This window comes from Cnephaeus nilssonii (genome assembly GCF_951640355.1).
Source record: "Cnephaeus nilssonii genome assembly, chromosome: 14".
Lineage (NCBI taxonomy): Eukaryota > Metazoa > Chordata > Mammalia > Chiroptera > Vespertilionidae > Cnephaeus > Cnephaeus nilssonii.
The window spans coordinates 9,941,889-9,955,263 of NC_137085.1; the positions used below are offsets into that span (position 1 = coordinate 9,941,889).

The 13,375-nt window shown below is 56.3% G+C and overlaps 1 protein-coding gene across 2 annotated transcripts in view; it reads left to right on the top strand.

The window, feature by feature from the left end:
• Window positions 1-13,375, top strand: part of COL27A1 (collagen type XXVII alpha 1 chain) — a 124,993-nt gene that overhangs the window by 27,117 nt on the left and 84,501 nt on the right. For both annotated transcript variants that reach the window (XM_079790348.1, XM_079790349.1), the window contains exons 6-9: window positions 2,352-2,405; window positions 3,939-3,992; window positions 12,588-12,632; window positions 13,267-13,320. In XM_079790348.1, the coding sequence (XP_079646474.1) occupies window positions 2,352-2,405; window positions 3,939-3,992; window positions 12,588-12,632; window positions 13,267-13,320 (207 nt within the window). The remainder of the gene's footprint in view (window positions 1-2,351; window positions 2,406-3,938; window positions 3,993-12,587; window positions 12,633-13,266; window positions 13,321-13,375) is intronic.

Sequence of the window (13,375 nt, forward strand, 5' to 3'; positions counted from 1 at the left end):
TGCCCCAGGTAAGAGCCCCCGGCAAGGGAGCAGGGGTAGCATCTCTTTGGGCCTCAGTTTCCCCTTTTATAAAATGACAGAATAGGACACATGGAGGCCACTCCGAAAGCTTTGTCAGCCCAGCTCCTTTCCCAGCTGTAGACTGAGGTGGGCAAGGGCGGGTGGGGAGAGGAACGGCCCTTTTTTGGCCATTGGGAACCCAGGGAGCCCTGGGCCTGGCCTTGCATCATGGACATAAAAGGTAGCGGAGTCGGGCTTGTGAGCTGCAGGGGGTGGGAGAGTGTCAGTGAGGGGCAGCCTCGGTGTGAGATCCCAGAGGGCAGGTTCTGCAGAAGTGGCTGGAGGGTCCCAGGTGAACAGAGGCTTGGGGTCCTAGCAGGGAGGGGCTGCCCTTCAGCCTGGGGCAGCTGAAGGGCGTGGGGGGAGTACCCAGGCTTCCCATGTATAAACAAGAGCTGAAAACTCAGACAGACGGGGGTGCGTCAGACCTAGTAAGACCTTGCCTCTCACCTGCGTGTCACCCCGGGCTGTGACTCAGCCCCTCTGACCCTGGTTCTGCTTCTGAGTTGCATCACAGGGCGGGTGTCAAGAGGACTAATGGAGCTGCTGCATAGAGGGGCCTGGCGCAGTGTTGGGCACGGAGTGGGTGGGCAGTAGAAGGCCGCTCCCTTCCCTCTGTAGAGCCCTATCCAGTCTGGAATGCAATGATTTCTTGAGAAGAGCGATTGAGTCAGAATTTGGAAGGTCTGGGTTCTGACAAAGAACAGAACCACATGGAAATTAATTGAACTTGGCCAAACCACCCCTCCCATGTGTCACATTCATTATCTCACTGGCTCCTTGCCAAGAAACCTGGAAAGCTGGCAGGTGTATGTGCGTGTGTACAAGTGTGTGTATGTGCTTGCACCCATGTGCACATGTGAGGGTGTGTGCAAGTGCCAAGTGCACATATATTTACCTGTGTGTAGGTGTGTGAGCATGTGTGCACGAGCCTGTGGGCATGCATGAGCCTTTGTGTAACTGTGTGCATGCACCTGAGTGCATGTGTGTGCATATATGTATGTGTAGCCATGTGTGCCCTTGTGCATGTGTGTGTGCTGAGTGTGCATATGTGCATGCCTGTGTATGTGTGTGTGTGTGCTGCGCAGCCCCCATTTTAAAGGCGAGGAGACAGGGCCCAGAGAAGTGAAATGACTTGCCTGAGTTCCCACTGTGAGACCCTGGCTTCACCCCAGGACTTCTGACTCAGGGTCCAGCTGGGAGTGGGAGCGTGGGAGTGAGGGTGAGGGACAGGCTCAGGGGCTCTTGGAAGGTGACATCAGGGTGGACCGACTTTCCAAAGGGCTGTTTGCTGAGTAATTTAGCCAGGTTGGGCCAAATGAGCGGGCCCACAGCCAGGAGCGCTCTCTCCAGCCTGTAGGAGACACAGCTGGTGACCTGGCCCTGGGCCCTTTCCCTGAGCCCCATGCTCTCAGGAGCCAGACTCTGCAGTGGGGACACTCCCAGATGCTAAACACAAAGGGTGCTTGTCTCTGACGGAGGACCCGCGGCTGGTCTGTTTCTCCCTGAAATATACCTGTTCTAACTCATCTTCAGGGTCCTCACCTTAGCGGGCCAGCACCTCATCCTGGGGCCTGGCCTGTCTCTTGCTTCTCTCTGGGCCTCCATTTTCCCGAATATGTTATGGGGGTGATAACACTTCCCCTGCCCACTGCATTGGGCTAGGGTTAGAATCTGTGAGGTGAGGGATGTGGCGAACTCGGAAGGGCTGTACACAGATGCAAGTGGGTGTTACGGCACCGACCCTGGATAATGAGTGCTGAGGAGGCGAACTGGAAATGGAACCGGGGGCGCTTCTTGTCTGTGTCTCAGAAGCTCTCTGAGAGCCCGGGGGGACCACCTGGGAGGCAGTCCTAGCAACTCTCAGGTGCAAGGTCGTGTGACCCGTTCGCAGGCCCAGACTGAGGAGGACGCACTCAAGCTGCATCTTGAAGAATGTTTACGTTTGGCTCATGAGGCCTGTGGCATGGTTTCCTGGGTGGGAGTGGCCACCTGGGCGAGGGCCTGGCAGCTGGAGGTGCAGAGCATGGCTGGGGAATGGGCTGTGGTCTGGGGAAGGCAGAGACCACCCTGTCTGTGTGTTTGGCTGGTGAAGGAGAGTCACATCTGGGTAGGATGATTGGGACCAAGGACACAAGACTTGTCATCACGCAATCAGTGGGGAGCTATGGAAGGTGTCAGACTCTGGAGTAATGGAGTGTGTGGGTGGGGGTGGATGGGAGGGTGTTGAAGCGGGGGACAGGGCTTCGAGTAGTGTATGGGAGACATCAGCGGAATTGTTTTTGTTTCAGGGACAGAAAGGGGACCCGGGGCTCTCACCAGGAAAGGCCCACGATGGGACAAAGGTAAGTTTCGAGGGACCCCAAGCTCAGGGAAGGAGGAGTGAGCCCTGGGGAACCGCCGGGCCCTGGGGGAGCCCTCCTGGGCTGCTGCCGGACAAGTCTGGAAAGGTCAAGGCTGGTTTGGTTTTCACCTTGAAGTCCTTCCGCCTTTCCCCACACCAAACCCAGAGCCATTTCCTATTGTCTTCTGGGATTGCAGCCAACAAAACCCACAGGAGATTTCCCCAAGGACATTCTTGGTGAACGTCCTTTTGCCTAAAAGCCTGCATGGCTTTCTGCAGGGCCTTCTAGGTGACCCTTGGCATCCAGAAGCTTCTTGGTCGCACATGCCCAGGAAGCTTCCGAAAGACATTCCAAGTCCTCTCCGCGGTTAATAGACAGGCGTGTGAGTGTCTGGGCGGTGGGAAGGGAACGGGCCAGGGGGTCAGGGCTCCTTAACTTAGAAGGGCGATGAGACCAGAGGTTTCCCCATGAAGAGAAAGCACAACCATTCTTCCCTGGTGCATCCACCCCGTCCACTAACCAAGGGACCTGGAGGGAGTGCAGGGCCCTGGGGAACCGGGGAACCCAGAACTCCAGGTAAGGCAGCGTCTCAGAGCTCCAAATCCTGGATGGAACACACCAGTCTGTCTGCCTTCCCCTGGACTCAGCCTCGGAGCCCTCCTGACAGGCAGAACCCTGCTTCCCACCCTGGCCTCCTGTGCTAGGGCACATACAAGTGGCCGCTCCCTTTGATTTCCCCGAGGCGCAGGAGGCTCATCCCTTCACATCCTCACTGATCCGTTTTTTTCATTCGTTACGCTGGGTGTAAATGTTCACATGCACCCCCATCTGCTCCTCGTTGGAACCTGATAAGCCAGGGCAGATGGGTCCAGCTTGCAGATGAGGAAACAGAGGCCCATGAGGCGGGTGGCTGCTGGAGCTCACACAGCTCACCGGGTGCTGAGCAGGATTGGTACCCAGGTCTTGTCTCTTGCTCCTGGGTTGTCTGTCCTCGGGTCTCATGGTGGTGGCAGAAATGCCTCCTACGGTGACCACCATGCCCGGCAAGGATGAGGAATGCAGAGAGAGAAAGCTGATTGGATTGGGGCCCATGAATTACATGCCCCCTGGGACAGTGATCCTCAAATACTTAGCATAGGACCTATTTCCCAAATGGTATTCTATACCAAAGTCCAATATAGGAAATATAGGGTTTCCCCAAAAAATGTATACGCACACTTTGAATAATGATAAAGGCAGTGCTTATTAAGATACATTTTCTTTTCAAAATTGAGCTCTCAGCTGTTAAAGTATGTCTGCATTTTTGGGGACACCCTATAGATCGAATGGAGTGACTGGGTTGTGTGGAGAGGGGCTGGACACCCTGCCCACTGGGCTGCCCTCACTCCGCTCAGAGCCCCCCCAGTCTCTCCTGAGGCCTCCGGGCTTCCCTGAGTCCTGTTCACGAACAACTGGCCATGAGCGCTCACACTTTGATTTAATATGCATCTCTGCTCCCATCCCTCCAGCTCACCCCTTGTCTCTGTTTTGCAGGGCGACATGGGCTTGCCCGGGCTCCCTGGGAATCCAGGACCTCTTGGACGAAAGGTACACCTCGGTTTCGATGCTTTGCCTTGCTCAGTGGGCTTCCTAGCAAGCAGGGTCATCTGGCAGGAGCTGGGAACCGCCTGCCCCCAACCCTCGCCTGCCTCTCTTAGCCCCAGCCCAGCTCCCTGGGCACAGGGAACATTGGCGGGAGGTGAGAGAGGTTTGCCAGGGTCTGTGCTTGCCTGGGGCGGGCAGCACCTTGGCTTGGAATAGGCCTCCCCTAACCATGGTTAATGAGGTGTGACAGGAAGGGGCCCTGGTTCGCTGTCCTTCCTCTAGGGGTGCAGCTATTCCTGGGAGGCCTTTTCTGAGGAATACACAGGTGGTGGGAGGAATATTGTCAGAGCCGGGAGGGTCTGCATTGGCCCAGGGCTCCACCTCCAACCTGCTCAGTGGCCTTAGGCCTGCGTATTACCTCCCTGAGCCTCAGCCTCCTCCCACCTGGATGGCGGTAATAACCCCCTCTCCCTTGACCCCCTACTGCCTGCGGCTGTCGGCCTGCAGTAGAGAAATTGGGAGAGTGGACTCTGTGGTCCGTCAGACCTGGGATCTATTCCTGCTATACCGTCCCCCAGCTGTGTGACCTTGGGCGAGTCTAGAACCTCTCTGAGTCTAACCTTCGTCCCTCCCTGGTATGTATGCTGCAGGGGAGGCAGATGCTCTGTGAAGGCAATGCGTGCTCTGTGCCTTCTGAGCTGTTGTCATGCTGCTCCTGACCTTGTCCCTGCTTCAGCCACGCTGGGGGAGTTACTTCTCTAAACGCCCTTGCAGGAAAGTCTACCGTTTTCCTAGATGGTGGGTCCCTGGCTTACAGTGTCCCTGGATTTCTCCCCAGCTTCCCAGCCAGGATCCCTCATCCTTCCGACTCAACTTTAGCTGCGCGCCCACTCCAGGAAGCCCCCCACTCCCGGGGGCCCAGCCTTCGGGCCAGGAGCCTCCACTCTGCTCAAGGACCCCTGGCCCATCTTAGCTTAGTTATTTTTACCCCGAGTCCAGCCTTATCAACCGGGTCGTGCAAATCTGGTTTGTCGCCTTCCCTACTGAGCCTAGCATGGGACTGCACATAGTAGGTGTCCAGGAAACAGGAGGAGGACAATGCAGGCCAAGGGCCAACTGCTTTTTTGCAGGGAAATCTCCCACCGCTGATGGGTTTTCCGGTAGATACATCGGCATAGATACTCATGTCTTAAGCTTCTACCCTGGCTCCCAGCTGTGGCCACAGCTTCCATCTTTCTGGGCCATCTGGGTCTCATCTGGACAGCTGTGGTGCCTCCTGGCTCCTTCCTGGCCTTGCTCCAAGTGTCCCCATGGCACAGGGGGCTTGGAGCATCATGTCCCCCTCATCCCTTTCTCCAGACCGGAGCCTGTGGCTGGCTGTGAGCTGGGGAAACATGAAATTTTCTGGCTCAGAGAACACAGGGGGACTCCCTCTCCCCACTCACTTCCCCTCGGGCTCCAGCGCTTTCTGATGGATGAGGTGTGAGTGGAAAGTCTCCTTCCAGTCCTGGCTCATAAAGCAGCCAGTGGTGGTCTCGCTCTGCATGGCGGTGGGAGTCTAGCAGAGGTGGCAGGCGATGGGAAAGCAGACGGCCCGGCTCCTGCCTGGGTTCCAGGGCTCCCTGCTCTCGGCAGATGTCCAGCGAGGCCAAGAGCCCCCAATCACGATGGACCGGCTCACCTGAGCAGGGAGGGCTGTCTTTTGTAAATTAAGGAAGAGCTTCCATGTGGTGAAAAAACTATTTGGCAAAGCCATGTGCACCCCTGGGCCAGCCCAGGCAAACACAGAGGAGTTTGGTGTGTGGCAGCCCTGTGTCACCTGCTCACGGAGGGTGGTAGGCAGGGAATGGGGGAGCTCGGGTCCCCAGGGTGGGGAAGGAGGACAGACAGGGTGGGCAACTGCCTGGGATCATCACTGTTTGTGGGTAGTTTCCCCTCCACAAGGATCTTTGGTGACAAATGTGGCCACTTGGCCTGGTCCTGTTGGGGGCTTTTCTCCTTCATCTCACGTGGGAGCCTCGGGAGAAAGCAGACGTCCGGAGGGAAAGGGGGAGGTGAGCACGCTCTTTGCCCATCAGCATGTTGAATCTCGGGGTCACCCCAGAGTGACACCAAGAATCCTATTCATTCTTTTATTCCACAGAATTGATTGAATGACAGGCACTGAGCTGAATAAATAGACAAAATTCTTGTCCCCCAGAGCTTTTATTCTTGTGGGGGAAGGCAGACAATAAGAAGAAAAAACAGTAAAAAGTATAAGGTGTGTTAGAAGATGAAAAGGCCTCTGAGATGAAACAGGCAGAGAGAGGAGCTTGGGTTGGGAGGGCTCCCATATTAAATAGTGTGGCAAAGTAGAGGTGGCATGAAGAATTACTGTTCCTCATCACGTTGTTCCCTCAAAATAGCCTCCAAGAGCTAAGACAGTATTATGCCTCTTTAGAGCTGAGGAAGCCAAGGCCCAACTAGGTCTCATTCATTCATTCATTCATTTATTCAATGCGTTCATTCATTCCTTCATTCATTTATTCATATGCGTTCATTCATTCCTTTGCTCATTCATTCATTCATTCATTCCACCAGTCATTCACTCCACCAGTCATTCATTCAGCAAACATGTACCTGTATACCAGGCCGTGTGCCAGCAATGGCGTTGAATGCATTGAGATCATCAAGAGGCCTTGAGGAGCACTGGTTCCCAGCCCCACCCTGCATTAGAACCCCTGGGGACCTCGCCCACCCCAGGGATCCTAGTTCTCTTGGTCTGAGTGGAACCCTGGCACCAGCTTCTCAGGTGCAGCCAAAACAGAGTTAATGGTTTAAAGGAAATTAAACCATCAGGGTCACTAAGCAGCAGAGCTGGGATTTGAACCTAGGTTTCTGACCCTCAGGCCCTTCCTCCCTCCCCTACGTGGAATGAAACCACTTCTCAAATAAGAGTGGGCCCACCAAGTCAAAAAGAGGCTCCCGCCGGAGGCAGTTTCTCTGCATCCACTGGCGATGCTCGCTGAGGAGCTTTGCTGGGCCGATTCCTGAGAGCTGGACAGGTGCATGGACCACGTCAGACACCTGGATGGAAGCCAGCTCTGTCCCTTTCCTGCGGGGTGAGCTTGGGCACGTGGCCTCGCCTCACGGAGCCTCGGTTGCTTCCGAGGCTGGTTGGGAAGGTCCAGTGAGCTGTTACATCCCCGGGACCTAACACGGGGTTGGCACGTGGGGGGCACTGCATCCCTATTTGTTAAACGAGTGAGTGAATGATCCCGATGATCCTGAAGGAGAAGCACTGAAGGTCACCAGAACACCACCTGCACCCTGGGAGGGCGGAGTCCCGTGCTGTCCCTAGTCTGACCCTCCTCCCTTCTCTTCTGTGGATGGGTGCTTCTCAACCGGGGGCGATTTGCACCCCAGGGAACAGTTAGCAATGTCTGGAGACATGTTTGGCCATCACAGCTGGGAGGGGATTGCTACGAGCTTCTAACGAGTAGAAGCCAGCGGTGCTGTTCAGTGTCCTACAGAGCACAGGCCTGCCGTGCCACCCCAGCCCTGATCCAGCCCGCAGGGCAGCGGGGCTCGGGCACCTGCTGAGGAGAAATCCTCACTCCATCCAACCCTACATGCCCTCTGGCACTCCTTCCTCCGGGCCCTCCTACAGCCCTCACCCTGCCCATGAGCCCTCCCTCTGCCACCGGAGTTGACCACCGTCTGTGAGGAGCTGTAATAACTGGGGGGGGGGGGGGGGGCAGAGGGGCCATCTGGGAATGCTTTGGGGGCATGTGACGGAGGCTGCCAGAGGCGGCCTCCTGCCTTTCTGCAGACCTACCGCTCGCCCTGCACGCGGCACCCCCAGTTCCATGCAGAGCCCCTACCGAGACCGTTCTCGAGGCTTCCCTGCTGTGGGGCTGCCCTGGGCCTCGGGCCCACGCCCACTGCCATTTCTGAGGTTCAGTTCCCCTCTGCTCCCCAACCCGCTCTTCCTTCAAACCTCCGTGTACAGTGCCGCCTGCTGCTATTGGGCTGTCTACACTCTCCGAGCCTCAGAGAGCGTGTGACTATGTATTTGATACTCAGAGCCGCTTCTCGGAGGTGTGGAGTGAGTTTGTTTGGTTCACCAGTGTATTCTTGGTGCCTAACACAGCTGAGTGCATGAGCCATCCAGAAACCGTGCCCGCCCTGGTGTCTCGAGTGCCCACTGGGCAGATGTGGCGTCGGAGACCTGGCTGCGCCGTGGTGGACTGTGCTTTTGGGAAAGCCCCACCTTCAGCATCCTGTCATTTCTGGGCCAACAGGATGCTGTGAGAGAGCAGCTGGGGAAACGGAGGTCCGGGAGGCGCAGGGACTTGCCCAGCATCCTGCCATGGGCCCCCCTACCTCTTGGCATGTTTGTTCCTTGCTGATTCTTTCTGTGGGGTGTCCTGTTGGTTGCCCCCGTGTGGCAGGTGGGCTGCGAAGCGGTAGTGAAATGATAAGCTGGTAAAGTGTGGTGAGTCCCACTTCGCTGCAGGAGAAGCCAGGACCTTCTGCAGGCTGAGGTGGAGCCTGGGTGGACATGTTGGTCCCCAGGACCCCTGGGCAAGGACAGGACCCCCTCCTCTCCCTGCCCAAAGCCCAAATAGCATCCCAGCCGGCAGGGAGACTGTCTGCAGCAACAGTGAGGTGATGTCTGGTTTCTCCTTGTGCATTGTAAGCAATGATTAATCTGGCTCCCAAATCAAAATATAGACCGTGCTGTATTATAAACACGGGTCCTGTGGAGACCCGCCTGCCGGGCAGCTGGAGGCCCTGCAGACTCCGTGGTCCCCGGAGCATCCTGTGGCATCCGCTCTCCCCGCCTGCCCGTCAGGCACCGCTCACATGTGGGGAAGTCACTGCCCGTGGGTCCACCTTGCGGTCGGCGCCTGCCCCATAATTGCTGGGCCCTGGAGAAGATAATGGCTTAGATTGTTGCAGGTCCCAGGGCCCTGTCATTTGAAGCTATTAGCCGGCCCAGCTTGGTAAACACGGTCAAGGTACTTTCAGGGAGCATACGGCCTCCCACCCACTCCTTCCCCATGCATGGCAGTGCTCTGTCCACCACTCCCATCCAGCCAGGAGAAATGGTTATCCATGGCAATGTTCAGGGCCCCTCAGGATCCACTGTTTGGGACAGGTCTAGGAATCTCGGCCTTCTGAACAAAGCCCAGCCCAGCCGGCCCAGAGCCTGGGGGACAGTCCAGGCTTGGTGTAACTTGCTAACTGATCTTGGGCAAGTCCCTTCCCCACTCTGGGCCATTTCTCAGCCTGCCCGGTGAGAAAGGAGGTTGTGAAATTGATGGCTTAGTCCCTTCCAACTCAGATACTCCAGGGTTCTGTGACTGTCCCCTGGCCCAGCAATGCTGCAGTGATCTGTCCTGGGAGGTGGGTGTCTAAGGGGGTCTTTCCCGGGTGGCCCTGGGGACCTCCGGCCTCGGTGAGTGTGTAGATTAAAGTCACAGTCTAGCACTGCCCTTGGGAAGCTGTGTGGCCCCAGGAAAGTCACTTGGCCTCTCTGAGCCTCAGCTTGCTCATCTGGCAAGTGTGCACAGTAATTTCTCCCTCCCAGGCATGATGTCAAGGAGTTGATGAGCTGATGGATTTAAGGCGTTAGTGGCGAGCCAGGCCTAGGGCAGGCCACGGTCCACGTCCCTGATGGTCATTCGTTTCCTTGTAGCTGTGTTCCGGGGGAAGGGTTTACTTGAAATCTCCTCCTGGGATTACGCTGGCTACGCTTCTCTGATAAAGCACTGGCTTCCAGAAGGTTCCTTTTGGCTTCAGAGGAAGCACCTTTCATGCTTCTCTTGGGATCTTTGCCCCGTTATTGCATTGGGTCTGCAGCCACCCCTCAGAGTAGGCAGAGTGACAGAGTGAGGCTCAGAGAGGGCAATCGCCTGTGCCCAGTCACACAGCATAGAGCTCGAGGCTCAATGCAGAAGTTTTGCTTTTTCTTTCTTCTCTGCAAGCTCCAAATGGAGAAAGATAATAATGGTGATTATATGGATTATATATATGGATTATATATATGGATTATATATAACCACCTCCGTGGTTTCTCATCATATTACCCCCCACACACACATGCTCTGGCTTCCTGCTTCGCTGACCACTCCTTCCCCTCTACCTCTCACCCCTTACTCATTCTGCTCCAGTCACGTGGACCCCATTCTTCCTCAAACCCACCTGCGAGCGTTCTTGCCTCAGGGCTTCTGCACCTGCTGTTCCCTCTGCCTGAAACGCTTTTCCTCTGAGAGCCAGACCCATACCCATGTCCAGCTCTCTCACCTCATTCATCTCCTCAGAGCGGCTTCCCTGCCTGCCCACCTGCAGCCATGCCCTCCCCAACGTTGCCACTCTCTGTCCTCTAACTCTGCTCATTTTTCTTCAAGGCACTGGTCACTACACACATGATCTCTTTTTAAAGTTTTATTCTGAATTATGGTTTTAAAAAACATAAAATTTAGCATCTCAACCATATTTAAGGTTATAATTGCGTTAAATATATTCACATTGTTGTGCAACGACCACCAGGACGCTCGCAAACCTGCAACTCTGTACCCATGGAAACCACTCCCCGTTTCCCCCTCCCCCCGCCATTATCCTTTATGTTTACTTATTTTTATATCTCCTTAATTGGACTGTAAACCCCATTAAGGCAAAGGATGTTGTATTCTCATGTACCCCACAGAAGCCAGGGTAGAGGGGTTTCTCAGTGGGTGGGCAGGCTGATGCTGGCGTAGAATGGTGCTGGTGCATAAAACTTCAGATAGTGTTGGTTGAATGAATAAACGAGACAGGAAGATCGTGATGATAACACCAGCCAGTCTTTACAGGGCCCTGGAATTAATGCCAGATCCTGTGCTCGGTGCTTTACACACGTTGTTCACGCAACCCATGAGCCACCCGGTATAGGCCAGTTTACAGAAGTGGAAACCAGGACCCAGAGAGGTGCCATCAGTGGCCCCAGGTCACACGGCCAGCCCGCAGTGAAGCAGAGCCCAAGGGGCCTGAGCCGTGCTGCATGCCCGCTGCGAGCTGTGGCCCGTGCCTCAGTTTGCCCTCTGGGGGAAAGCACGCACACCCATGTGGAAGACTCTCAGCCAGCCGTGTTGTCTCCACCTCATGGGCCCTGGGTTGAGATGCAATCATATCACTGAGCAGTCTGAGGCATGAGTAGGTGCAGGAGGAATGCTTGTAAACTCCCCAAGCCTCCTGGGTCAGACCGACTCTGCTGTTTATAATTAAGAGTCCCACTTCCTGGGGGCGTGCGGGGGTGCTGAGTTGTGTGTGTGTGTGTGTGTGTGTGTGTGTGCATGCCCGGGATGTCTGCAAGGTTCTCTGTGTGGCCTCTGGTGTCGGAAGGACACAGGGTGAGGGTGAACCTGCTGGTCCTCAGCAATGAAACTCGGGGTGAGTGGCTTCCGTTCTCTGAGTCTCCGTTTTTTCCTCTGTAACATGGAGGTGATAATCTCTACCCACGGCTGCTGTAAGGGCTAGAGGAGGTCATGTAGGTGCTGTCCTGGGTAAACAGCCACGCATGAAGGAGTCTGCAGGCGTCGTGTGTGTGTGTGTGTGTGTGTGTGTGTGTGTGTGTGTGTGTGTACTCTACAGTCTTGTGTAGCACCCTCTGGGGGAGCCCAACACCTCCAGATCTCAAATGCCAGAGCAGAAGGGGCCTCAGTTCAAACTCCTCATGTGAGGTCCAGAGAAAGAAGGCGGTGACCCACCCAGAGTTGCCCAGTTAGTGAGGAGCTGTCTGAGCCAAGCCCAGGGCTCCCCGTGTGAAGGGCCCAGTCTGCCCTGGAAGCCCCTGGTCCCATTGCACAGCAGCCTAAGCTGATGGAAGCTGGGCATCTGGGTTTCCCTTTGGAGAGCTCTCCACTCTTATGAAATGACTGAGGATCACCCCCAGCGCCACCTGAAAGCACAACCTCATTTTGATTCTCTTGACTCTGAGACCTGGCCTTGAACCCTGGCAGTTGGACCCTGGGGACAGAGGGTCAAGGCTGGTGCTGGGATGTTGCCAGACTCCTTCTCCATCAGGCATTTGGGCGCCCTGTGTCCCCTTGGAATAGTTACTAGAACCAACGAGAGGAAGGCAGGTGGCTATTTTGGTGAATATACTTGGTCAGTGTGTGTGAAATCTTTTCATGCTCACGAGAAGGGGCAGGTCCTGACAGAAGGTTCCAGCATCACGGGGTGGTTGGGCGTATCCCAGACCTGAAGGTCCTAATCAGCCCGCCCACCCATTGAGAAACCCCTCTACCCTGGCTTCTGAGGGTCTCGCCCTCTCTGGCTTTGGAAAGAATGGCTGGGGGGCAGCGTCACTCTGTCAGTTCAGCTCACAAACCTGCCCAAGGAGTGAACAGTCCCTCGATGCTTCTGGTTGAAGAACTGTTAATAGCAGAGACGAAAACGTTAGGCACCTGCTAACACGGATGTACATGGTCCATTCGGCAAGTGTTTCTTGAACACATACTACATCCCCGCCGTGGTGCATGTGGTGCTGAAAAGGCAGGCAGGGAGGCTGGGCTGCTGCCATCCACAGCCCCAGGTGTGTCTCCCGGCCTGATGTGGCTTCTTCCCCCACAGGGATACAAGGGCTATCCTGGACCTGCTGGGCACCCCGGAGAACAGGTGAGGACCACGGCGTGAGGACCACGGCCTCAGCCCCACCCTCCCGCTCCTGTGCTCCAGCCCCTGCTGTCCCTGGCCTCCTCCCTGGGCCCTGGCCTCCTCCCTGGGCCCTGAGCCCTAGAGCCAGGCGGTTGAGCCTCCCATCCTGCTGGGGCCTCCACCCCACGCCACCTCTCCCCCAGCCACATCTGCCTGAAAGAGCTGGAGTCCACGCCAGCCTGGCGCTGGCACGAGCTGCTGTACTTGGTTAGAGCCATGAATAGCTGGCCTGTTCCGGGCGATGTTAGGGGATATTATACGCACCGCCATGGGGTTTGCAGGAATTTGGGCTGCCCGGGCCCAAATCAAACAGCAGTGGCTGCCAGCGTGGGGGCCAGCCAGGCCTCCTCAGTGCTGTCTTAGGCCTGGGCGGCCGGCACAGGGGGTTTTGTCCCTCCGGGCTGGTCTGACCGGTTTCGCAGAGGGGTGGGCTTGGGGGCCCGGCAGGCAGCCGGTGGCTTCCCCTTCCTCCCATTTCATCTCACATTCCCACCCTTCTCTTTGTCCATTGTGAGCCCCAGTGCCCCACCGCCCCTCAGACCTGGAGCCGGGCAGGGTCTCTCCTTTCCTCACGTTTCTCTCCATTCCTTTGCAGGGGCGGCCGGGACCCGAGGGCAGCCCAGGGGCCAAAGGTTACCCTGGCAGGCAGGTGCAGTATATGGCTTCTGGAAGCTCTGTGGCCCTGGTGGTGTGGAGATGGCCAT